The 27,243-nt window shown below is 40.3% G+C and overlaps 1 protein-coding gene and 1 long non-coding RNA gene across 3 annotated transcripts in view; one reads left to right on the top strand and one right to left on the bottom strand.

Annotated features, from left to right (window-relative positions):
• Positions 1-8,277, bottom strand: part of LOC119239319 (uncharacterized) — a 40,377-nt gene extending 32,100 nt beyond the window's left edge. For both annotated transcript variants that reach the window (XR_005123807.2, XR_008550459.1), the window contains exons 1-2: positions 8,208-8,277; positions 7,980-8,102 (exon numbers count right to left, since the gene is read on the bottom strand). This is a non-coding gene — a long non-coding RNA (uncharacterized LOC119239319). The remainder of the gene's footprint in view (positions 1-7,979; positions 8,103-8,207) is intronic.
• The window catches only part of NRXN3 (neurexin 3), a 1,487,041-nt gene that overhangs the window by 417,134 nt on the left and 1,042,664 nt on the right, over positions 1-27,243 (top strand). Inside the window, exons 4-5 of the mRNA XM_054691888.1 lie at positions 21,479-21,917; positions 26,460-26,843. Of these exons, the coding sequence (XP_054547863.1) occupies positions 21,479-21,917; positions 26,460-26,843 (823 nt within the window). The remainder of the gene's footprint in view (positions 1-21,478; positions 21,918-26,459; positions 26,844-27,243) is intronic.

Here is a 27,243-nt window from a genome sequence, read left to right as displayed (position 1 = left end):
GGAAGATGTACCATCGTGTACACTAGTAGAGATGAAAGATAGGTAATTGGCTATTACTGCCATCCAAGTAGAGAACATAGCAGTGTGAATTAGAATATTAGCAATGGAGATGGTAGAGTCAATAAGATGTATTGATGAAGTGGATGTTGGGTGTGAGAGGTGAGTAGTTGAGCATATTTTTATTAGTCAAGGTAAGTTAGGTTGTGTTGTGTTAACAGACCACTTAAAATGACAGAGGCTTAAAGCAAAAAGGAGGGTATTTCTTATGGACATTTGTATCATTTATGTGTTAATTGGTCTTTAGTATTCTTGTTATTGTCCTCACCCTAGAATATAAGATGACAGGGAATATAGGATAACTGGATGGTTGCCATTGGTGGTTGCCATTGGAAGGGGAAAAGAAAAATTTAGAGATTTTCTCACTGCAGCAATTAAATGGTTGGGCTGAAAATGACACGCATGCTCAAAATAAGTTGGCCAGAGTCATCACATAGCTCTACCTATTACCAAAAAAAAGTATCAGTGTGTGAGTGTAGTATCATTAAGTATCAAAAGTATCAGTATGATTGTAGTTCGTTAAGAGTTGAGAGAAATGACTCCTTGATAACCATCCATGTTGGGATGACTGTTAGTAACATTATATAAGTGGTGATGCTTGGGAGGGATGGGTTTTGGGAAGGTTAAATCAATATTTCTGTTGTAGTCACGTTTACTTTAAAAGCCTGTTTAGTAGATTTGATATAGTGCCCACTGTTTATATCTCCTTTGTTTTCTTTGCTTCTGGAGACAAGTTCTCTTAAGATACTTCTCAAGTTTGTATCATGGAATGTTTTTCTTGTTTTCTTCTATATATTTTATGGTTTCAGGTCTTACATCCCAATCTTGTATCCATTTTGAGTTGATTTCTGTGCATGGAGTAGTCCAGTTTCATTCTTTTCCATGGGTTACTCCAATTATCCCAGCACCATTTGTTGAAGAGACTTACTTTCCTTATTTCAGCATGTATTCTTTGTTCCTTTGTCATAGATTAGTTGACCATATATATGTGGTTTTATTTCTGTGATTTCAATTCTATTCCATTGGTCTATGTGTCTGTTTTCACACTAGTACCATGCTGTTTTAAGTATTATGGATTTGTAGTATAGTGGGAAGTCTGAAATTGCAATACCCTCATTCTTCCCCATTTTAGTAAGGAGAGCTTTGACTATTTGGAGTATTTTTGTGATTCACATGCTGGAAATATGAATCTAGAGGAAATATATGACTAGAGGAATAAAGTTGAGCATCAAAAACATACATGTGATGTTTAAAGTAATGGAGAATGTAGGTTATTGAAATAAAGAAGAGGACCAAAGACAGAACTCTTGGACTCTTAACAAGCTGAGGTCATTTGGAGAAAAAGCCAATAAAGAAAATTGAGAGGCTATAATGGTAGACAGAACCATGAGAGAACATGGTATCTTAAATGATCTTGAGAAGTAAATCTTGCAAGAAAGGAGTGCTGAAAAGTAAAGGGAAATGAGAATTAATCATTGTCCTGGCAAGATGTTAACCTCTCTGATGATGTGATGTGGGCAACAGACTAATTTGAAGCTGCTTGTTGGTTAAGTGTAATATTGATGAAATTAGGTATAGACAACTTTTGGAAGAGTTTTCCTGTGACCATCGCAATACAGTGTGGTTGATAATAAGTAGGGACATGGTATCAAGAAGGTAAGAAGGCAGAAGGGGGAACAGGTTTTTGGGCAGGATGATGATTTAGTCATTTGAAATATTTTGATTTAAGAGAAAGGCAAAAAGAGGAAAATACTTTGCTATTAGTTGGATGTATGAATTTCAGCAGAATGAAAAATCAGATCTGACATAAATATTTAGTAGCCCTCTGCATAGAGAAAAGTTGAACCTGGGAATGTAGATGAGTTCTGATTGGAAAAATGTAGAGAAAAGTGTGGAGAGATCAATATTGAGCCTTAGGGAACACACACATTAATAAAATCAGAAGAAAGTGTAGCTCATTAAGAGTTGAGAGAAAAAGGTTGAATAGATTATATGTCATAGAAATCAAGGCAAGTTTCAATTCCTATTCAAGGGGTTTTTCTTCCAGTTCTATGTTTTCATAAATATGTATTCCACATTCTGTAGTTTTAGGTCAAAATTGCAGTAGACTTTACTGTAGCTGATTAAATACATGGCTTAAGGACTGTTGAACTATTAAGATCGTGGTTTTTTAATCTCAAGTAAATGGGATTGATGCTCTTCAATTTTCTATTCTTTTTGCTGTAGATTTTGCTCATTGGTTTTCAACAGTCCCTAAACTGACATAAAATATAGATTTTGCTAGTATCATTTGCATCACTGTCTTTTTCTCCTCCTTCCTTCCTTCCTTCCTTCATCAATTATTGTTATTCTCAAAACAATAATTTTTACTATTAGACCTCTTTAGACTACTTTGATATTTTAATAGTTTGATTTGAACTCCTGAGGGTTAAACATTTTAGTATCATAGAACATATTGACAACATTTTTGATTGTATGTTTAGTACTTATTGAATGCTTACTTCAAAGATGTGTATTATTCCTGTCCTAAGTTCTTTCACTTCAATTTCCTAGGAAAAAATAACAGACAGGAGCAAAATACATGTTCAGAGGAATAGAACATATTGAGGCTATAGTATGTGGAATTTCTGGAAAAATCAGGCAGAAGGTTCTTCTCTATTCAGAGTTTCCTCTCTGGCTATTGGAGTGTATGTATATGGATAGCCCTGGAATATAAATACAAGGCAAGGTGATGTCTACATACTCAAGTGGACTCTTTTGTTAGGGCATTTCTTTTTTCAAATTGGGAATATTGTGGTCATATGACACCCCTCCTCTGGTGTATAATTTGGCTCTCTCTCGGTTTTCTTGGTCTGTTAGATTCCTTGGCTCACACCTTCCTTATTCTCACCCTCCTACCTTCTTACTTGCTCTTTTTCTTTCTTCCTACCCTCCTTCCCTCTTCCCTAATTCTTACTCTTCCTTCTTAATTCCTTCTATCACTGACTTGATACCTACCTAGTACTCAAGACAGTGACCTGAAGTCACTATTGAAATTCTTCTTTCCTTAAAAATTCCTTCAAAACTCATCTGTTCCTGTAGCATTTGACTTGATTCATTCCTGTCTTTCTGATTGCCACTGTTTTAGTTCAATTGCTCATTCTTTTCTGGGTTATTACCATGATATGGACCACAAACCAGCTGTATGAAGTGTGAGAAGTGAAGTGTGAGGAGCAGTTTGAAGGAGGGAGACATTGGGGGTGGCATTAGAACAGTTAGGAAGATATATACATGTGAAACTTACTCCATCCTGCATCCATCCAGAGCAGAATTGACAATTTTGCATTGAGAATCCATTATATTCCATACATATTTTTCTTCTAATGTCACTGTACATATATGTGTAAAATGTCTACTAATGTAGCTTCTTAGTGTCAGGGACCTTGTCATTTATTGTGGAACCTAACATTCAGTAAGTTTTCTATGGTTGTTTGCTGAATGATTAAATAAAAAGGAGGTCTAAATGGGCCCAGTGGCATCAGGAATGGAATAGAGAATATAAATGTGAAATACTTGTTGAATATGGAATCAAATGGACTTATCACAAATTGATACAAGTGGCAATGATCAGGATGAATCAGATATATCTATAAAAATTTGACCTTGAGTGACAATTAGCTGGGGTTAGGGAATTGGAAGGAGGTCTTGATGAGTTTGCTTTTAGGCAGGTTGATATTAAGTTTCTGCAAAGAATTTTAATTTTGGATAGATATTTATTCCAGCAGACAATTCAGATTTGGTTCCTGAGACTTGGAGATTGTTTAGGCCTTGAGATAAAAATGTGTGAGTGGGAGAAATTATAGAGCTAGAGTAGTGAAAATGAAAAGAGAGCCTTATCAGGTGCTTGGGGAAAGCCTGTTGTTAAGAATTTTGAAAAGTATCTGATGACACAAGCAGAAAATGAGTCATCACAGAGTTATGTGGAAGAAGTGTACTGTCAGGAAATCTTGGACAAGACAATTTTGAGGAGGGAGGAGGGAGTGATAGAAAATAATGTCAGCTATTGCACAGATATCAAGTATCCTGATAACTGAGGACTATTTAAATTTAATTAATAGGACATTAATATTCCTAATTCAGAATTTTTAACTCATGAGTTAAATATGTTTTATATGAGGAAGCAAACTACATAGTATTTTGAATGCTGCAGACACAAGGTGGTAAACATTCTCTCCTTTTTCATCTGTCACTACATAAAACTCCTTTAATTGTTTTTTTTTGGAATTGTATCTTCTAGTTACAGTCAAGTAGAATCCAGCGATAGGACCAAAGAGAGAAAGGCTAAGTGTTTCGATTTATTATGGTTTCACTTTCTACATTCTCTGCTCATTATTGGATGTTCAGCAGTCGACTTAGGTATACTATAGAATTCCACTTGATGCCTTTTTTTTCTTTGCCCTAGATCTAGGGACATTCTAATTGGTCTTTATTTTTATCCTTTTCTATGCCTTCACAGTTCAAATAAAAATAAGTGGTCCTAGATAGATTCTATTAACATTTTAGGTGCAGTAGGCCATAATTTCCTTCAGGACAGCTCATAAGGAGGCCAGGAAAGATGATGCCATTATTCACTTCTCTTCTAAATATTTGGATTGTGGTAAATACAGAAGATGGATTTTGGTCAAAATTTGTCCAGTAGAAAACCAAAGATTTTCTACCTCTGTGATGAAAGAAAACCCAGACAAGGGCATGGCCAGTAAGTGGCCCATTAGCATTGGAGAAAATAGTAACCAGGACCTCCCTGGTGTTGCAAGGGGTTAAGATGCAACCTAGGAAGCTATTTGCAGCCACTGCAATGCGAGTTCGATCCCCGGCCAGGGAGCTACCCACATGGTTCAGCAGACCTCCGTCTCACCCGCTGCTCCCCTCAGCAGTGTACTTCAGCCAATCCACCTGTTCTGTTCCCCACTCTGTCTCTGGTGAATTCTCTCAACCCCTGCACCTTTGGTTTATACCCCAGTTCTTGTATACATAAATAAATAAATCTTTAAAAAAGAAAGAAAATAGTAACCAGGTGGGCTCAATCTGTGCATTTCCAGGGAAGGTCCTTGGAGATTTCTGGAATCATAAAGTTAATTATTCATTATTTACTTGGTTTACAGATTGAAACACTTTACTATTCTATTATTTTAGTGTTAGCAACCCTTTAGGAAGCATTTAATGAAACATCTAATGATGATTGCTTCCATGCCAGTCCTAAAATCAACTGAACATCAAGGAGTCAGGGGGAAGGGTGGGTAGGGTTTTCCAAAGTCTTGGCTTCCTTTGAGGACATCTATTAAACCTTTGATCATAGGAAATTCTCACAATTGTCATATATTCTCTAGATTCCTTTCTTAGTCTTTGTACCTTTGGTCACTCCATTGGCCTGATTAGATGGTTACAAGCTTTCCAGTTGCTGATTTGGATGTTAGTCCAAATTTCTAAAGGACATTAGTAAATGAGCTGAGTACTGATTCCAGCACACAGCACCATGTGAGTCTTTGGTGAAGTTTTGTTTGTGACCATAGGACTCCCTAGATGGAAGGATTTCCTGAGAGGTTGTAACGGCATTGTAGTTAAATAAAGGTTTTCTACACTACTTTGTCCACAGTAGTTGGAATACGTGGGCCAAGCATGAGAGGACATTTGAGAGTCAGCTAAATTTGGGTTAAATTCTGGTCCTGTTACTTGAAAGTTTTGTGAGCCTGGGAAATCATTTGATTTTTCCATGCCTCAGTTTCCTCATCTGTAAAATGAGATGATGAGTATTAACAGGAAATTCTAAATGCAAAGTATCTGTTACAGTTCTTGGCACTTAGTAGCCATCCTTCCCTAAGATGGGGTGAATCCAGCTATACTACATGGTCAGTAGTAGGTGGATAACTGGATACCTCAGCAGATCTGGCCAGCACAGCATTCCCAGATTCTCCAGGAAGTCATCAAGCCCTACAGCTTTATCTCTGAATTTTTCTAAATTCTCCCCCTTCTTTTCCATTTTCACCATCATTTTTCTAGACCTGAGCATTATATTCTTATATTTAAAGATTTTTTTATAATGCCTTATTGGGTTGCCATATTGTCCTTCATAAAATTCATTATAGATGTTTTCCCTCTGCTCAATTTTGGACCCGGGATTCTCACTGCTTATATTCCTTTTTAAGACAGATTTGGCATGAGCCTATTTTATCAGCTTAATCATCTATTTTTCATTGCTTCGTGCATCCTCCCTCCTGACACACAGGTCTTCTTTCAGTCAATACTAATTTTTTCATTGTACTTTTTATACTTTTGGTCTTATATATGTCATGTTGCTGAAGTTTTCCAAATTGTTTTACTACTTTTCTTTTTTTATTTCCTATGTGGCCACCAGCTTAATTTTTTATACAACTTGTCACCTCTCGTACCTGAGAGGCTCCAGTGACTTTGCTGCATGCAGGAATCTTCCGGGGTCTTTCCAAGTCTCCTTATCTACCATCACTCCCTCTTTATACAATTCAGCTCTCTGGATCACTCTCCAATTTATGAATATGCTGAGATTTTTTACCTTTGTCTCTCTTTATCACGTAAAGAGAAATATCATTTACCTTCATTTTTCTTCTGGCTATTAGCACTCTTTTATCAATTCTCACCTTAGTTTTCTGTCCTTCAGAAACCATTTTATGATTGCTCCTTCCCCTTGCCTATAGGTTGATTAGGAGCTCAATACACACTAGAGTAATTTGAAATATCTTCTTAAAAACCTTTCTCATGCAAATTGCTAATTTTTATGACTATCTCCCCTGCTAATAAAGGACATCTTTGTTGTATCTTTTTCATCTTTGTATTGCCACAGACTTTGACAGCAAATAAATAGATAATAAGCACACAAATAATGGAAATAATGTGTAGATGTCTGTTTCCTGTAATGGAATAAATTCTTTGAAGGAAGAACCAATATCTTTCTTCTTTCAATCTTCCATATTTCCTAATACGCATAATAAGTGTTCGGTAAATGACTAACAATATATATGTCTTCCTAATGTATATGAGAAATGTTAATTAAAGTTATGCAATAAATATGTATACACAATATATAAAGCATACATATTAAATGTGCTTTGTCTTATTTTCACTTTGGTTTGAATTCCAGTTGAGATGGGTTATGAAAGTTAGCCAGCTTCTTTGTATTATGTAAACATATACTTAATAAAACTATGAGATCAAAAACCTCATAGCAAAGTTCAGCTGGTAATTTTAACTTCAGGGTCTGGGTGCATCCAGATTATAAGTATTGGTAGGTCCAGAGAATTTTCTAGTCTTTGATTCTTTACTTTAAGAACTCCATGTGTGGCAATCCTTGAATAACCCAGGCTTGCCTGGGAGTTATTGTAAGAAAGAGTTTAACAGTAGGTGCATTAAATTTTGGTGACTGCGATAACAAATTCACACACTTGGTGACTTAAAACAGTACAGTTCTGTTAGTCAGAAGTCTAAAATCCATTTCCAGTTTTGCTGGGCAGTAATCAAGGGTTCATCAGGGTAGTGTTCACTTCAGAACTCTAGAGAAGAATGTTTCCTGCCTCTTCTAGTTTCTGGTGACTATTAACAGTCCTTGACTTGTGGCCTCATCCATCCACATTCTTTTTCTTTTTCTTCCTCCCCCCTACCCCCCTTATAAGTGTACAGGTGATTATATTTAGGGGATTGACCTAGACAATTCAGGATAATCTCAAGAGCCTAAACATATTTACATTTGCAAAGGCTCTTTTCCAATACATTAACATTTACTTATTAGAATCAGGGTTTAGAGCCTGTTATCTTGGGGGAACATTTTCCAGATTACCAAAGAGACAGATGTCTTTGCCTCTTTGCAGAATCAAAGTGCTTAGTCATCTAGAAACTTGGTTTGCATACTGACTTACCTCATGAGTAAACCCCTTCCAAATTGATGGTCCTTTTAAATGAAGCTGGGACCTGCTATCAGGCAGGGACTAGTGTAGGTCAGTCTGATGCCACTGGACAAATGAGTATGGTAACATTGCCAGCTATCATTATGAAAATAGACAGTTAATACTTATTGAGTTGCTGATGAAGGGACTAGAAGAGCTGGTGGGGTTGTGGACAAGCTTGCAGTGGCAGCCAGTTCCTACCATATGGCCCTGTTGTGGGTGGATCATGGTCCAGTTCTGGGAGAACAGGTGTGCTCAGCTGGCCTGGCACATGCTGTGTCCAGCAGTAGCTCTTGCCATCAGTTTCATCAGGAGAGTCACAAAGGGCCAAGGTGGACACTGGGGGGTGGGGAGGTATTGAGGTGGGGTGAAGAGAGAAATAGGGTTGTCATGAGTGAGGTCAGAGCAGGGCCTTCATCAATTTGCAAATTAAGGAGGAACTTAGGTAGAGGAGCTGGGCATGCAGATGCCTCTGGCTCCTCTGTTTATCCTTTCATGTCTCTCATACTGTCCAAGGAAAGCGTAGACTCTGGGAGGGATCTTTCATGCATTATTGTTGTGCCTCCTGCCTGTAACCCACCAGCCTAATCCACAGGCAGCAGAGACTAACTTACCTAGTAATTTCTTGTATAATACAACTGGTTGGAGAAGAGAACTTAAAGAGACAGTGACTTCTTTTCTGTTGTGTAAAGTCAGTAATTCTTGAGCACATAAATCCTCAAGCCAGGCTTAACCTGCCTTTCATTCTGGCAGAAATTTAATTTCTGGCAGAAATCAAAATCTCTGATTCTTAGTTTCCTTTCTGGTAAAATGAGTACATAAACCACAATATGGTATGCCAGGAGTGAAACCAATACTTTAATTACTTAATCTTCTAATCCTCCCAACAACTTTGTGAGGCAAGTGTACCATTATTATACCATTTCAGAGATGTGGAAACTGAGGTGCAGAGAAATTAATTGTCTGGGTTATACAGCAACAAACAGTAAAGCAAGAATTTGAATCCAGTTAGTGTGCCTTCAGCAATTGTGCTCTTAACTATAGTTTATGCTGCTCTTTATTCCTCAAATTATTGTGGGGATCAAATAGGATGGCCATCTATCCCAGGTGGTCTAGAAAAGTTCTGGGCTTCATCTTTATTAAATGTGCCCTTTTACTCTCAAGAGAAGTGTTGTATCTTGATTTGGGTATTTGTCCCTTGAAACTTAAATAATTATATGTAAAATGGTAGGAGGAATGCTTGGCCCACAGGAAACCTTCCTTAATGTCAACTGTTACTGCATTTTCAAGTACATTACTGCCACCAATCTAACCACAATCAGCCCACGTCTGCGAGGCTTAGAGCTAGGTGATTAACTCAGGCTCTGCAGATGCATGTCATGGGAACCACCACTGACTGGTCTCAGACCTATCACAGGCTTTGCTCCTGGTCAGAGCACAGCAGTTTTCCCTGCTTCTGTCCTAGGTAGTCACTCTTAATTGATCAAACTTGATTTATGAAATTAAAATTACCTGCCATACCTGTTTCATTGGCAGATCCCAGTGTATGGAGAGAATGTAGAGTCCAATTTTAAGCTGATCTTGTGTGTTTCTCCATTTATATTGAAACTTATTTGATCCCTAAAGATGATAATGTATTTTGTGTCTGTTTAGACACCCCTTATGCCTTTCCTTCAATACTCTTCTCCACCTATTTCTACTTCTCGAAGAAGTTCAATTCATAATGGTTTCCAATTCTCTGTCTATAATTTGGTATCCTATGATAAAAAGTCATTGAAATCCATAGAAATGGGCACAATATAAATAAGGAGTGAGTCATTGTAGGAATTACACTTGACACCTAAAATCCAAGACTTAGAGCTATCTTTAAATGTGATTTGTGTAACTAGTAGTGAAATTCATTTTAGCTTGGTTTTTGCATAGCATAAGGGACATCTAGTGGTTATGTAGGTCTCTGCAGATTGACAAAAGGTAATGTGAAGTCATAAGTATAAGTGCTGGAGCTAAGTTCTGTCACCTATAAAGGGAGCCCTTCTAGAGAAGGTTGGCCTCACGTGTTGAATCTTTATTTTGAAGTTAGTAAAGGGTAAATAAACCTGTTCAGAAAAAAAATCTATTTTAAGTCCTGGCATTTCTATCTATATTACTGTCAGTTTGAACCCAATTCTTATTTGCAGTATTTGCATCAGGTTGGAAATGATTCTGTTATCAGCTACCTGCCAGCTTGGCATATCCTTCTACTTTTCTTACCTCTTCCACTGATTGCAGAGGGGCTCTTTGGGCCACTTTAAAAAGCCATCTGATTAGAGCCTTCATTAGGCTAGAAGCAGAACTACTTAGCGGGCTAGGCAAGAAATAGTTTGTAATTGCTTCTTACAGGCAGAGCTCCTTCTTTGGAAGCTGCTCAGCCATCGAGGAGTCACACAGCTCTGCTTCACTGGTGCACTTTGTATAAATGAACAGGCTTCACATTGTAGAAGGATGAACTGTAAAATCCCTGTGCAAACTTGCCTTCTGAGCTCCAGAGTCCTTTTGGAACTTGGCCATCACCAGCATCTCTTGGTACAATGTGCCACTATCCATGGTTCTGAAGTCATTGTTTCCAGTTACTGGACTGCATAGAACACTTGTTTTCCTCATATACTCTTATTGTTCAGTCAGCATTTAGACTTCTTGAAGGTTCTGTTTCATTGAATCTTTTTAAATCATATTTCCCCTTTCTTTTCTGCTTTTGGACCTTTCCTATTATCTCTTTTCTCTTTCTCCAAAAGCTGTTTAGCAGTCTTATTGTAATCTGTCTTCTTTCAGGAAAGTGGGTGGCAACCAGAAGTTGCTAAGAATGGTCGAAGGGTTCATTGTTGGGGATTCATTCCCGCTTTTATTTCCTCTGAATATAAAGGTTCTGAGGTACTATTTAAAAATTTCATTGTGTTTTTCTATAACATTTCAAGCTGTATTGTTGTAAAGAGGTATACAGTTGTCCCTTAGCACACTCCAGAATGGAAGCAGTATTGTGCTGAACTGTTAGCCAGTCTCTAACAGGATCTTATTAGACTTTATGATTGGCTTTTATTGTTTCTTCTTTTATTCTTCTACCAAAGACATATAAACTAATGACAGCTGCCACTCTGAGGCACAGAATTTTCCAGACTGATAGACTTAAAACATAAGCACATTTCTTAAGCAGTCACAGTAGGGAAAACTCAACTAAATATTCAGTGGTTCCATCATGTTTTTTTTTAGTTGCCTGTAGTATTTTAGATGTCTACCTTTTCACCTTATTACCATCAAACAGAATGAATAGAAACTATTATCTGCATTAGAGTTCTCTTTGACTTGGAGGCATCAGGGTATAGACTGTGTGGCCCTCCTTGCCTGCCTTCCTACCTGTTTTTTCACATTGTCCAAAAGACATGTATTGACTTTGAGTCAGGCATTAGGACAGGCACAGGGTGACACAGAGAAGTAATGCACAAATTCCTCCACTCGAGAAGTTCTCTCTCTACTGGCAGAGATAAATAATTAAAATAAAACATGTTGCATCCTTTGAGAGCACTTAGAACATGGAGCTATGGGAGCAGAGAAGAGGAAATCAGCTGTGGGTATGGGTTGAGTAGTTAAGAAGGTTAGAGAAGGCTTCTCAAAGAAAGTGCTAATTGAACTGTGCCTCAGATGGTAAGAAATGCCATCTGAGGAATTACTTATTTAGATAGAGAATTCAGGTAAGTTTGAACATCCTGATTTATTGGACTAACAGCAGAATTTTGGCAAGACTGATGACAATGAAGTAGGAAGTAGATCAGGAAAAGTCTATTATGTAGTGCTTAAAAGTTTGCATTTTATTCTGAGGTTGATAGCAAACCATTCAAGGATTTTAAGCAGGGAATGACATGTTATCCCCAGGGAAAACAGTGAAATAATTAGAGTCATTTCTAGTCTTCAGAATAAAAATAACAGTAGATTCCTAGTGATTCAGGAAGACACCTTCAAATTGTGTCACTTTTCTAATCAAACTGCTAAAGGTTCCTTTTCATCCTAATTGTTTGTTCCCCCTTTTCCCCAACTGCATAACGTCTATATTTTTAGAGCTTTTCATAATCAGGTACCACCTACTCATCTGATCTTAGCTCTTCTGCCTTGTGACATGTAACATTCACTCTAGTCAGGTTGGTGCCCTTATCAAATATTCTGAGACAGAAGAAAATGTAGGTGTTCACTGGGTATGTTTGTTTAGTACATAGATAAATGCAAGAAGTTAGAGTATGTATTTATTGAGCCTCTACTATGTCCCCAACACTTTGCTAAACACTGGAAATGTATTGGTTTACCATGTCAGAAACACACAACCTCCTTGTTTGTGAAGCTTACAATCTAGAGGATCATACCATTTCCACTACTGTAAAAGCAGAGGGAAAAGAAGTACTATCTGAGTCAAGTTTCTGATCATAGGCATATTGCACAATCATGCAATAGAGTGGCCAAGATATCTCACTCCAATTCTGATACAAACTATACCTTTCCCTCTAACCCCCCTCCACCTGCAGCTTTGAGAATTTCTCAAATGTTTTCTAAGCCAGTTGATGGCAGGGAATATATCTCATGCTCCTTTGTAATCTCTGTGATCTAGAACTAAAGCTATAGTAGTTATTTAACATATTTATATGGATTTTTTTGTTTCCCATATTCTAGAATAGGTAGTCAGCTCACATTAAGTTGGCTTTGATGTCAGGGGGTGACAAGGGAGGAGAAAAGGTTCATCTCAAGTTCTAACTTCTAGAAACTGATGGTAATCTGTGGAACACTACCTTGAGAAGGATTCTAAGGCTCCATCTGGGTTGATGGAAGAGGGAGTAGAGTAGAATAACAGCAGTTAACCATGAATTCCATATGCTAGGTAGGAAGAGAAGAGGCACATATTTGCCAACATGACTCTAAAAGATGGGAGAGTTTGTTATCCAGGTGTGACTAAAAAGATGATCTGGCAAACTTTTCTAGATAATCCAGAAGCTCCCATTCCCCTATCCATCAACAAGGCCTCTCTTAAAGAACTATGGCCCATACATGCAAGTTCATATCTTATTTCTTTGCCTAAGTCTGTCTATGCCAAATTCCTGCTTCATTAACTTCGTAGACATTTAGTAGTCTGCATGAAGATGATAAAACCTGAGTCAGCAAATCTTAACTTGTGATAGGCTGAGCCTTTACACTATCTTAAAATATCCCAGAAGCTTAATTGTCTGAAAATTTTTTCTGTGGGATATATGAACATATGGCAGCCTGTTCCTGATCAGCAGTTTTAATTGCATGAAGGTCCTAAGAAAGTTCTCTTTCTTCAGAAGAATAAAATTGACACCTTTACTGTAAATCGTGCCAAGGGTTGGAAATCTTTCTCAGCGTCTCCATCTGTAGCTGAGCATAAACTGATCTGATCATTTCCTTTTTACAAAGAACCCATCAGACAAATAAATGTTGGGGTAAGTCGTGAGAGTAAGTGGCAATGACTTGCATTATTAGCAAGACTCAGCTGGCACCTAAGGCCCTTTGAGTCTGGAGGGCAGAGTAACTGACTGGTCCACAGCTGGCATGTTCTCCCTGACCTTCTCCCTCCTTCTCTCTTTCCCTACTTTCCTCCTTTCCTCTCCTGCTTTCAAACCCACTTGACTGATAACTTTCTTCAAAATGGAGGTAGGGATTGAAGACTTTTGATTAAATATACGTTTGGATCTTCCCCAGTATTCTAGCTTTGTGTCCTTTCTTCTGGCTACTCTCACAGGTGTGACCACAAGTCAGAGCCATCCCCAGGTGGCCCTGGTGGGATCCAGCCTGCAGGCCCACAAAATGTTGGATCATGCAACTCTTTATAACTTAATTAACTGCCTATGTTTTGCCTCTGCTTGTAACTTAATCTGGAGTCTTTTGACGTTTATTGAGCCTTAGGACTTAAGGTGTTTTTTGATGACTGCCTTACAAGTCTAAAACTGAGTTCTGATTTTCTATTTCTAGTGCTTCATTTATGTTTTTGGCAGATCCTGGCCACTGTTAACAGACTATAAAGCATGAAAATGGTGCTATCCATGGTCCCTAGCAGTTGGGCCCCTGGGCCCCTGGTTGTACATCAGCTGCACTTCAGCAGGCAGAGATAGTTTACTGATGCCTGTTAGCAAGACCACAGATGCAGATGTGACACTGGTCATGCCAAATTATAGGTTCTTCTGACTTTGGAAACTAAGAGGGCCATCTGCTGCCACATTTGTTCTTGGACTTCATTGTTGGAGTTTGGTCTGTGGTCCATACTGAGGGGAAAATGATGTTCATGGTAATGAATCCAAAATTTGTGTGCATGTATAGTGTGTGTGTGTGTGTGTGTACGTGTGTGTGTGTGTGTGTGAAAGCAACACAAGGAATGACCACCATTAGGAGTTTACATATATTAATATGTTGTGCCAGGTGATATACACACATATGTACTATATGTATATATATGCATGTGTGTGTATATAACATATATAATTTTTTAGTTTATATTTTTACTTTGGAGTTGCTAAGTCCAGAGTCTGTCGCTAGTACCAGCCCTGTCTATTCTCTTGAGGTGACCATCAGCTTGGAAATTATCCTTAGAACCTTTCCTTCCTCTTGGCTCCATGCCAGGTTATATACTGTCTGTTGACTTAGTTCTGACCTTCTATAGCAAATAACAAATATTACTAGAGATAACTGTCATTTATTGAGTGCTTACGAAGGTCTAAGAACTGCATAAAGTACTTTAATATATGATATAAATCATATATGATATAAATGATATCATATATGATATATCATATATGATATAGATTTTATATATGATATAAATATATAAATATATATATGATTTTGTATATGATATAAATCCTAATATCATCTCATTTATTTCTTGCAACCCTGTAAAGTGAGGCTTGCTATCTACATTCTACAGTTGAAGGATCCGAGGCTGAGACAAGTTGAACATTTTGCTCAAGGTCACTTAGCCGGCCAGAGTGGAGCAGGTGTCCAGCCCTGGTTAGTGGGACTTAACCCTGCCCGGTCCCACCACTTGAGTCCAACACTTAATTTAGTAACAGTAAGAGCATGTATTAAACACCTATAGTGATAGGTGCTATTTCAAATTTTATTAGTTGTACTGGCATACTCTTTATTTTTTGATATTAAGATATTTGAGGTCAGGCGAGAGACAAGATCTGTGATAATTCAAAACTAACAAGATTGAGTGATTGAAGTGACAAATGAGTGAAACAAACTGTTGCTAGAAGAAAAATTACATCAGACCAGAGCTATCAGTTGCCAGAAAGACAATGGGGTAGAAAGTATGTGTGAGTTTGTGTAAACACTAGAAGTGGGATTTCCTTCCTAGTGCTTTCTATTTACTTATTTTTTACCCTCAGGAGGAATGTTAAACAATAATAAGATTAGACCAGAAGTTTATCTGGAAGCTGCATCATAGTGAAAACTGAAGAGAAAAAGCTCATTTCATTGTTGTCTCCAGAGGATTACATTTGGGTGGAGGAATAAATACACCTCTCTTTTTTGCTTGCTTGGTGTAAACTGTCCCATGTTAGGTGTAAATTTGGAAGGCTTTATTGAATTTTGTAGTCAACATTGTTCCACATCAAGGCACTGTGAACTGCCTTAGCAGTTCTGTTTTAGCACATGCATTTTGGAAAATGTCCCCCCATATCCTAACCCTTCAAACATTCTGCACTGACCTTGGTCAAAGCAGTGATGCTCAGTCATCAATCATGGGCTTATAAGCTGGTCTTAGGAGCTGACCTTGTGGTGGTTATTGAAATTGTTCTGTAGGTAGACCCTCAGAAGATTAAAAATCCATTAGACAAGTGAACCTCCTATTCCTCAAGCGGAGAAGTCAGAGCCACTGACAGGCACCTGCCCACTCCCTGTTCCTTCTAGTTCCCCTGCTACAGCACACAGGGATGTGTGTTTATAAAACCAACCAACAAATGAAACATGGAAATAAGTTCTCAGGAAGCTGAGGCGATAGTGGTCTGGGATAAGATGGGAGAGGAAGAAAAGAAATATTTCTGTGAGCTGGGATTTCCTTTATCCCTTCGATTCATTCTCATGGTCCTACCATGTAACTCAAGCACCATGGAAGGGTTTGATGTAAGTCACATTAAATAGATTGGAGTAGCCCCTCCCTCCTTTTCCAGTCAGGGCAGGTGGTCTGGGAAGCAAGGCAGGTGGTGTCATTGGCAGGTATAATAAGGATTCCGAGTTTACCAAATGGTGGAAATCAGCAAGGTTCTCAGTAGTCAAGGAGGGCCTGGAATGGGTTTGGATGTAGTTCTTAGTGAAGGGGCACCTTTTAAAGATATTGAAGAAGGTCCTGTAACCTGGGAAACTGGGTGAGCAAAGAAGCAGAAGGGCTAATACCTGAGTTCATACAGAGCCTTCCAAGTGACTGCTGAGAGTGGGGGAGGGGGGTAGGAGTCCCACTAGACAGGATATCTGGATGGAAGGGTTGCAAGTCAAGATGGAGCTGTGTGCGACTTTTGTGCTTGACTAAAGGGTTTCTGCTTTATGGGTAGGGTTGGGCTATAGGAGAGCCTAGAAACTTCCACCACTTAAACATGGCCTGGCCCCAGTGCAATCTGAGAGATCTGGGTTCAAGTCCTGGTTATATCTTTAATAGGTTATGGGATCCTGGGTAAATCCTCTGGGTCCCATTTCTGTGAAATGTGGCTAAAGCCACCTATTTCATTTCCCTAATCTGGATGATCAACAACAGTGTTTTGTTTTTTTTTTTAGAGATTTATTTATTTATGCATACAAGAACTGGGGTACAGACCAGAGGTGTGGGAGGTGAGAGGATTCACCAGAGACAGAGGAGGGAGCAGTATAGGCACATAGAACAAAGCACACTGCTGAGAGGAGCAGAGGGCGAGTCAGGAGAGGTCTGCTGCGCCGTGTGGGTAGCTCCCTGGTCGGGGATTGAACTCATACTGCAGAGGCTGCAGATAGCTTCACAGCACTGCACTCAACCCCTTGTACCACCAGGGAGGCCCAACAACAGTGATTTTAAACTGTCCGGCACATAATAGGCTCTCAATAGGTGGTGCCCTTTTACTATATTGTTCTTGCTCTCACAGCTTGCCTTACTGGCCTTGCTCCTGTGTGCCTGTGTCAGAGATTATGGAGTCATCTTAGTGTCTCCATCAACAGAGTTAAAGAGTCATTCTGCGAGAATCTAGAGGAACTCTGAGATTCTGTTCTCAGCTATTTTACTGTCTGGCTCCAAAACAAGATCTACAATTCTAAACAGTAGGGTGACAAGACCAGCTTGTCACTCTTTGTGACTCTGCCTCTGCCTCCCAGGCTGTGTGACACCTTCCCCCATGGGGAGCCATTTCTACTTTGTGTTTAATTGCTCCTCTTTGGGGCAACTTGTCAACCAAGGCTGCTTTCTGTCGCTTGATGCTACATCTCAGTTCAGACATTAGGCAGCGACTTTCATTTAGTTGAAAGTCGCTACTTTCAGAGAACACTGCAGATACTAATTTGCCTTGCTGGGGGTCCAGCTGGGTTGCCTGTCTCTGTGCCCTACCCAAGATGCTGGCCCCTCTCTGCGTGGCGATGGCCATGGACCTGTACCAGGCTGGTGGGTTGGGGAGTGGGGATGCCGACAAGGGAGCTTCTCAATTGAGTATTCCCTCCATTGACTACATGACTCCTGGCCTTTTCCTGTGGGTGAGAGATCCTCAGCAGAACCTCAGTTGAGGCCCCTGTCAGTGTGTACCAGTTTAGGATTTTCTATGTTCTCCCAGGTGTGACATCCCATTCAATCTTGATAACAGCTTGTCGGGGTGAGGTGGAGGGGAAGGAGTTGGGGGCAGATCCTCTAATAGGTATTGCGGTTCTCACCTTGGGAAGTGAATAAAAGGGACTCAGACGGGTTACTCAATTGTCAGTGAGAAAGGTGTTGGCCCTTTGCCCATCATAGGGGAAACTCCATATAAATAGACAATGTCAGGGCTGCAGAGTGGAGAGCTCACTTTCAAAAAGCCTGTTGAGGAAAGCCTCATTATCTTGGGCTACTTTCTGGCCCTGACACTCCTATCTCTCCAGAAACCTGCATTCTATTCTTTCACTCACCTGGTAACACAGCCTCAACTATCGTCCCTTCTCGCAGAAGAGTTCCTCCTTCTAGGATGCTGTATGCCTTAGTATGTATGACTTTATGTATGACTAAAAGGTCATTTTCTGTTCTGTTTTTTGCTTCCTATAAGGATGCCTGAGTTCTCTTTCATTTACTGTTCAATGGATCCAAACCTCAGTCTTACATAATGTAATTAATTTAGTATGAATTGCATTAATACTTAACCTTTACAAGGAGCTTTAGTCATAGGCATTTAAATACAGAGAAAGCTGAAGTTTGGTCGTAACAGAGAGTTTGCATGTGCTGGGGCATGGCAGTGGGGGGAAAGGAGAAGGTGCCAATTACTACACACTCACTGCTTCTTTTCTTGTTCGCTCATGTAATGCTAAGGATCCTGCAGGGTTTCCCCTGTGCACATGGTCTGTCCAGGGGAACTAAGATGAGAAAGTCAGCTTTTGAATTGGATAGTTGGACATATTAGGGGTTGGTGGTTGCATGACTTCCCAAGTCATGTTAAAGATGAGTTTCCTGGGTGCTGCTAGTAGGACCTCATTCTGAATTAAGCACAGAGCCCAGTTGGAGTCCAGCTCCCTGGGTTCAGGTTCTGCTCTGCCCCTTACCAGCTGTGTGACTGTGGGATGGCTCCTTAACTACTCTCTTTATTTGGTTCTGGTTCTTTGAAATACGGAAATGATGGTCAATATTTCAAATGGGTGTTGTAGGCTTTAGAGCCTTACCACGGTGCCTGTAGTAGGTGCTCAATAAATATTAGTAGCATTATTTTCAGTGCTGTTGACTGGGGTTAGACCCATGGTCAAGAGCATATACTAAGAATTTTAAATTTGTTGTCATTAGTTATACATTAAAAGGCATACAGCTCTCCTTGATTCTGTCCAGGTGGAAGTGGCAAGAAAGGAAATAATTCTGCAGTTGGATGTGAGCGATTAAATGGCATGTACTGAAATTACCTATCTGAATAATTTTTTATCACTGGGATGGATTGTAAACTGATTTTCACACATAAATCTTGCTATTTTATTGAATATGGAGATATTACAGCCTTCTTGGGCATGAGATGTGATTCACAGTGAGTGCAACCACCAACCCCAAAATAACTGAGATTTTAGTGACCTTGCTATGTGCCATTTCTAGAGCTTTAAAGGTATTAACTTTTTCTTTACAAACTGTACTTTACTTCTATAATCTCATTTCAGAGGAATAAGCAGACCCAGATAAGATAAATAACTTTGCCAAGATCACATAGTTTATATGTAGTGGGTATGGGATTGAACCTAAATCCTGATCCTTAAGTTCTGTCTTAGAACTTGCTAAGATAGTGTACAGGACATATAAAGTAGTTGGCATAATCTGTTCTCAAATTTTAGCTTCTGTCTTTTCTGTTTTCCTTTCCTGTCTGTTATTATATGGATGTGACATGCTTGAGAGATCAGAGGACCAAGATCCATCCTAGGGCATTGCTTTAAATTCAAGTCAACAACAATGAAACATTTTTAAAATTTGAATTTTTGGAAACAAGATGAATTCCTGCTTTTACATGCATTATACCACATTTGGGAACTCATGAGATATTTTTTGTGTGTTTTAGAGTAATTTTCCTGTTGTATGTATATAGAAGGCATTTGCAATGGGCATAAATATCACAGAATTCCTTCCTTATCAACTCTTATTTAATTTTTTTAAAGATTTATTTATTTATGTATACACAAATGGGGGTATAGGCCAGAGATGCTGGGGGTGGGGTGGGAGGATTCACCAGAGACAGGAGGGGAACAGAACAGGCAGACTGACTGACATACACTGCTGAGGGGAGCAGCGGGCAAGACAGGAGAGGTCTGCTGCGCAATGTGGGTTTCTCCCTGGTCGGCTGGGGATCGAACTGGTGCTTCAGAGGCTGCGGATTGCTTCATAGTGTAGTGCTTAACCCCTTGAGCCACCAGGGAGGTCCTTATTTAATTTTTTAAAGCAATATATTCACAGAGTTTTTTAAAAGTCAAACAATGTAAGAAGTAAAAGAAAGTAAAAAAGAAATCTCATTCCCGCCTGTGAATATTAATCCCATAAGTTTACTCCCTGTTGACAATTTCATAGTTTATATTTTCTTCCAAAGATGTTTTCTGCATCTGAGTATGTACACAAACCCATCATACACTACATACCCCAATATACACATTTTAATGCAAGGATAACACAAGCATACAGACTGTTCTGCTCCTTCCTAATTAACAATATCACTTGAGGAGCATTCACATCAAAACCTAATGGTCCTGGGGCCTCCCTTGTGGTGCAAGGGTTGACACAACCTATGAAGCTATCCGCAGCCACCACAGCATGAGTTCGATCCCCCGACAGGGAGCTGACCAACACAGCTCATCAGACCTCTTCTATCTCACCCTCTGCTCCCCTCAGCAGTGTATTTCAGTCAATCCATCTGTTATGTTCCCCATTCCTTCTCTGGTGAACCCTGTGACCTGCCCCCCACCTCTGGCCTATACCCCAGGTCTTATATACATAAATAAATAAATCTTTAAAAAAAAAAAAACAAAATCTAATGGTCTGGCGTGTTTTAAGGGTGGCATAATATTCCATTATAAGGATGTGGTTGATTGTTATTGATGGCCATTTAGGGCTTTTGATACCTGAAGACACTTCAGTAAATACCTTTGCCAGTATTTATCTCTGTGCAACTCAATCTCTCTTGATTTTTTTTTTAAAGAGGCACATATTTTATTTATTTATTTGTTTATTTGTTTGTTTGTTTATTTGTTTATACATGCACTGGGTAAAGTCAGAAGCGCAGGAGGGTGAGAGAATTCACCAGAACCAGAGCGGGGAGCAGAGCAGGCAGAAGGACTGAAGTACACTGCTAAGGGGAGCAGCGGGCAGCAGGAGAGGTCTGCGCGCCATGTGGGACCCTCCTCCAGTGGCCGGGGAGCAGCCGGGTATCGAACCGGCACCGCAGAGGCCGCGGGCAGCTTTGTAACCCAGGGCTCAACCACTGCGCCACCGGGGAGGCCCCTCTCTTGATTTTTTATTTACGAGCTTATGTTGTACAAATTTCTAACAATAAATAAAACTGGCATGAAGAAGAAAGACAGAAGGACTGTATGACAGACAAAATGGAAAGCTAGGGGCTTATTCAGGGCTTGTAGGGGGGTTTTCAAGTGCTGTGTCTCACGATTTCCATTGTTTCAGATGACCTTGTCCTGAAGCATCTTCTTGGACCTTTCTCCCAGGTTCCCAGTGAGCAATGGATGGTTACTGTGTGCAATATTGATTCACATGGCACTCGTTTGGCTTTTGACAGGTTGTTTATAAGAATAATGACATCCGTCTGGAGCTGTCTCGCCTGGCCCGAATTGGGGACACCAAGATGAAAATCTATGGTGAAGTTGTGTTCAAGTGTGAAAATGTGGCCACGCTGGATCCCATCAACTTCGAGACCCCAGAGGCTTACATCAGCTTGCCCAAGTGGAACACCAAGCGCATGGGCTCCATCTCCTTTGATTTCCGCACCACTGAGCCCAACGGTCTGATCCTCTTCACTCACGGTAAGCCCCAAGAGAGGAAGGACATCCGGAGCCAGAAGAACGCCAAGGTGGACTTCTTTGCTGTGGAACTCCTTGATGGCAACCTCTACCTGCTGCTGGACATGGGCTCTGGCACCATCAAAGTGAAAGCCACTCAGAAGAAAGCCAACGATGGGGAATGGTACCACGTGGATATTCAGCGCGATGGCAGATCAGGTAGGAAGAGGCAGGATGGGAGGCTGAGACTAGAGGGAAGCCAGCGCTTTCAGTGTCTCCTGACTTTGTTTTTATTTTATCTTTGCGCTGGCAGGCTTGTTGATTCTTTTGCTGTCTCTTTAGTGGTGGTTGTGAGGTTATGTTCCAAAGACGCTGTCTCACCTGGGACTCACGTTCTCGACTTCATCTTCCTGTCACTCACTGCACAATTGGCTCAGTGATAGTCCAGGATCCTGGAGCTAAGGATGATTTTACAAGTAGCATTTCCACGGCTACCACAGTGACTGTCATGTCACTGGTGTGATGGTTTCCTCTCCTCCCTCCTTTTTTTCCCTTTTCTTCATCACTATGGAAACCAATTGTGACATCACAGATGCTGCATTATGTGATTACTCTGTAGGATAAGCTTCACTGTGCGAGAGCTTGTGCAACACTATACCCTTCAGTAATTGGCAAGAGTCATGTTGCAGGGAAAAATTATGACAAGAAAGGAAAAGGCAAATTGATTTTTCCTGAAGTCATGTTCAATTTAAAGCCTTCCTTTGGTGTGAAAGCCTATATTTCACTCTTTGCAACCTCACTAACTCTCCCTTCCTCTTATAACATTTTACATTTGGTTTAAATGGCTTTGTTTGTTTCTGCAGCCGCAGATCAAACAAGCTTGCCGTTGGCAGTACATAACCACTCTGGAATAGTAACAAAGAGAGAGGGTAGGGAACCACAAATAGAAAATCTAGGGCTTTAGATGCCTGTACAGTCAGCCTAGCTTTCTATGGACCATGTGCCAATGAAGGTCACATTCTTCCATTAGAAAGGGCATTTCTCCAAAGTGATAATTAGAGCATTTGAATTTCACACTTACTTCTTGGTTGTCCGTTTACGTAGCGTTTTACTCAAGGAGAGTCTTGGCTATGCTTGAGATGCTTTTAAGGATTCGTTCTCCTGGTAAACACAAAAAAGTCTTTCATTTGGACATTTTTTCTCTAGGTGCATTTGGCCAATAATAGAAAGCATTAGGTTCTGTCAGAAGACATCAGGAAAGGCTAAGCTTCAGTGGGATGGCTTTTCTGTATAATTCTAGAGATGGAGGGAAGGTGGAGCTGAGCAGTGTTGCTCTTTGGAGGAACTGGATGGGTTCTGGGTAGAGAACACATGGGAAAGATTGCAGTTTGAGCTGGTTTATTGCCCAGCAGGATGCTTTATTGATTATCTGAAATCTAATCAAAATCAAGAGGCTTCAAATCGAATGTGCTTGATGAGTGAGAATGAGTACCTTGTGCTTTTTTTTTTTTTTTTCCATCAGAAAGGTACATACAGAAAGCATTTCTCTGGAGGCCAAGTCTTCCTATAAGTTTACCCATAAAATGTCAGTAGGACAGAGCCAGAAAGCTGTGTGAGAATTACAAAGGACATGTCATTGTTGATTTTTATGATCATAGATTTTGGGTCCCTGGAGTTCAGTCATGATTGATGGGATTCATGACTGACCGATCTAGACCTTGACACTTGAAAGGTTACTTGTGTCACAGGCAAGTTAGAACATGTAAAATTGCTAGATAACTATTTCCGTTTGTTCTCCACATGAATTGCTTTCTCAAATAGGATAGTCATTTTGTTTTATTAGAACCAGCAGTAGACCCATCTTTGACAAATATGTAGTCACCCTTATCCTTGAGGGATATTTTTTAGAATCCCAGTGGATGCCTGAAATCCTGGACAGTCCCAAACCCAACATGTAATATGTTTTTCCCTATACATTTATATCTAGCACAACATTTATAAATTAGGCATAGTAAGAGATTAACATTCTACCTAATAATAAAATAGAAACAATTATGGCAATATACTATAATGAAAATTATGTGACTATAGTCTCTCTTTCTCTTTCAATATATTTTGTTTTACAAAATATTTTGGACCACAGTTGACCATGGGTAACTGAATCCAGAAATGTGGAACTATAGATAAGGGAAAAGTACCTGTTTGGACTTCAGAAGACATGAATTTCAAAAATGGGAGCTAAGGCATTGGCCAATGTTTTAAAGTTCTGGCAAATTTGCTGAAAGCTTACAAATTGAAGAGTAAACAAATAATTGTTCCCACTGAAGCAACATAATGTAAAATTATGATATGATGGACAAAACTTCACTTCTTCTTGAGAGTATTTCCTGGTGTGTTTTTTTTCAGCTGTAAACCTATATTAATGTGAGCAGTTATAAAAGCATCTGCAGTGAATCTGAGCATGGTACCTTTTTCCCTGCTTGTCCTAAAGAATATAACTAAGAGGTAATCAGGAAAACCATTTATGGTCATTCCCCAAAAAGTGGGACTGATTTTTTTAAAACTTAATAAATGCATCCAAAACTACTGTGGCCACACAATCAGAAGATAGGTTGTCCTTAGGTTATATTTAAGGCCCCCAAACTTCAGTCACTTTGGGTACTGTCCCTGCTTGTCAATAGATGCTTCTCCCCAGTAGTTGTGACCCAATTATCTCTGTGTACCTGTGGAGAGAAAAGGAAGCAAACTGTGCAAGAGAGGAAGGAGACAAAAACCTCGACTTCCACATTTGTGAAATTGAGGAAATACCAATCCTGCCTCACAAGATTGTTTTGAGGTCAAGTCCAAAAATCACATAAAGTCTTTAAATGAAGGTTAGGACATTACTATTATTATGTAGGTTTTTAGTAGATCACAAAACAAAAGGGGAAGGCATATTTGTCTAGGAGGAACTTTCTAGGGGAGAGAAAGAGGGAGCATGTTGTTGGCTTTACCGTCCCAGAGGACCCTGATGCCCTTTCTACGCCTGTGTTGACTTTGCCACTTGTATGTATGTCACATTCCTGATCTCATTTGATCTTTCTAGCCCTTCTAGTTATCCCCTTCATAGCTGAGGGAATTGAGACTCAGACAGTAGTGAAGGCTGATTGATGGATGGCATGACTCAGTTATCTTGGCACCAAGAAAGTACTTTAAGAATTCTAAATAATTTGAAATTGTCTGGCATGATATTTAGATATTCCCTTGATTTTAAAGTTCAGGAAATGGGGCCTCCCTGGTGGTGCAAGGGGTTAAGAAGATACAACCTATAAAGCTGTTCTCAGCCGCTGAAGCATGAGTTCGATTCCTGGCCAGGGAGATACCCACATGGTGCAGCAGACCTCTCCAGTCTCACCTGCAGCACCCCTCAGCAGTGTATTTCAGTGGATCTGCCTGTTCTGTTCCCTACTCTGTCTCTGGTGAATCCTCTTACCCCCCCACACCTCTGGCCTGTACCCCAATACTTGTATGCATAAATAAATAAATAAATAAATAAATAAATAAATAAATAAAATAAAGTTCAGGAAATGGAGCTCTAAAGTGGCTCAATGGGCTGAGCTAGTTGCTGAGAGTCATTCGACCAGAATCCCTGTACCCGAATCTCCAAGTCAGGCTCTGGCTTACATCTTCTACAATCTGACATTCCCCTTAATCTCTGACCTTATTTCCCACTTGCTCCCTCTTGCCTTTGCCATTCTAGCAACATCCCTGCCTGCCCCCAGGCCTTTGCAGGTGTCATTCCCCTTGCTTGGCATGTTCTTCCTCTAGACTTTGCTTGGTTGTTACTTTCTTAACATTCTGATTTCAGCTTACCTGTTACCTGCTTAGGGAGACCTTCACCAACAGTACACTTGAAATAGAACCCACGGTCTGGTGCCGGGGCATCCATTTTTCACTTGTCCTAGCACCTGCCATTAGCTAATTTGTCTTGTTTATTGGATGATGTGTTTATTTTTCTGTCCCTCTGTTCTGGAACATCAGCTCCCCGAGAGCAGGGCATGCTTGCCAAGTTTAGGTGTTTAGTACATATTTGTTAAATTAGCAAATAAAGAGATATGTCACAATGAAGACTGAACAAAAGCAATGCTCCAAATATTTCGTGGCAGGGCTGGAAGCTAATGACAGTGTAGAGGGTGTCAGTGCTTGGAGGGAGACAAGTGCAAGTTCTATCCTTTTGGGGGTGAAGAGCCACTGAAGAAGACATAGCAAGTAAATACAGAGCAGAGTATGGAACAGAGTAAGATCCAGTCATCATGCCAACCTATGAAATGGGCACAGTTGTTTTCCCATTTTACAGATGATGATATGATGACCTCTGAAGGTGAGGTCACTTCTTGGAGGTTATCCAGCTAATACATGGCAGAACTCAGGTGCAAACACAGATAGGCACTATGCTGCTCAGCCTATGTGGCACGTGACTGCTCAGCCAAGACTTTCAAGCAGAGAAATAGGAGGTGCTGGGCTAGGGGAATGTCCTGAGATTTCATATGGCCCAGGCTGTCTTAGTAGTAGAAGTTGAAATCTCTACATTGTCCTTTTATCAATGTGCAGACTTTCATCCTCTAGCTTGTATTGCTCTTTCCTGGCCAGAGGAGACTACTCTTAGAACTAACCTCTCCTTTGATGCTGGGCTGACAGCTTCACCCATTTCATTTATAAATTAAGTGCATAAGACAGGCCAAGGGGACTGTGGACTTACCTCGTGTCCATGTCCCCATCCAGGTACCATATCCGTGAACAGCAGGCGCACACCTTTCACCGCCAGTGGGGAGAGCGAGATCCTGGACCTGGAAGGAGACATGTACCTGGGTGGGCTGCCAGAGAACCGTGCTGGCCTCATCCTCCCCACTGAGCTCTGGACTGCCATGCTCAACTACGGCTATGTGGGCTGCATTCGTGACCTGTTCATCGACGGGCGCAGCAAGAACATCCGGCAGCTGGCGGAGATGCAGAATGCAGCAGGCGTCAAGTCCTCCTGTTCACGGATGAGCGCTAAGCAGTGTGACAGTTACCCCTGCAAGAACAACGCTGTGTGCAAGGACGGCTGGAACCGCTTCATCTGTGACTGCACGGGCACCGGCTACTGGGGCAGGACCTGCGAGAGGGGTGAGTGGCCTTGTGGGCAGCATGCTGGGGCTGAGTTGTGTGATTGTGGCACTGGAGTCCCTGTACAGTCAAGCCTTGGGGCCTACCTGTGCTTGTTTTCTTCTAGAGAAGGGTGTTCTTGTGTTCACTGCTTTCCAGATCTGACAGGCTAGGTTTGAATCACACAAAGGGAAACTTAAAATAAATACTACCCTGATCATGATACATTTTTGACTAAGTATCTAAAAAAAAAAAAAATAAAGCAGGTAGATACTTCTCCTTGAGGATTTCAGGTGAGCAAGCCAACTATTTCATTCATTCATTCAACTCCTGCTGTTTAGTGGTTCCTACATGCTCGATCTTGGATAAGCTTTACAAATACAGTTCTGAACAAAACAGACACAGTCTTGTTCTGCTGGAC

The sequence above is a fragment of the Talpa occidentalis genome, unplaced genomic scaffold (assembly GCF_014898055.3).
Source record: "Talpa occidentalis isolate TD23 unplaced genomic scaffold, MPIMG_talOcc4v2.1 talOcc4.11, whole genome shotgun sequence".
Lineage (NCBI taxonomy): Eukaryota > Metazoa > Chordata > Mammalia > Eulipotyphla > Talpidae > Talpa > Talpa occidentalis.
This window is presented reverse-complemented; position numbering and strand designations above follow the sequence as displayed.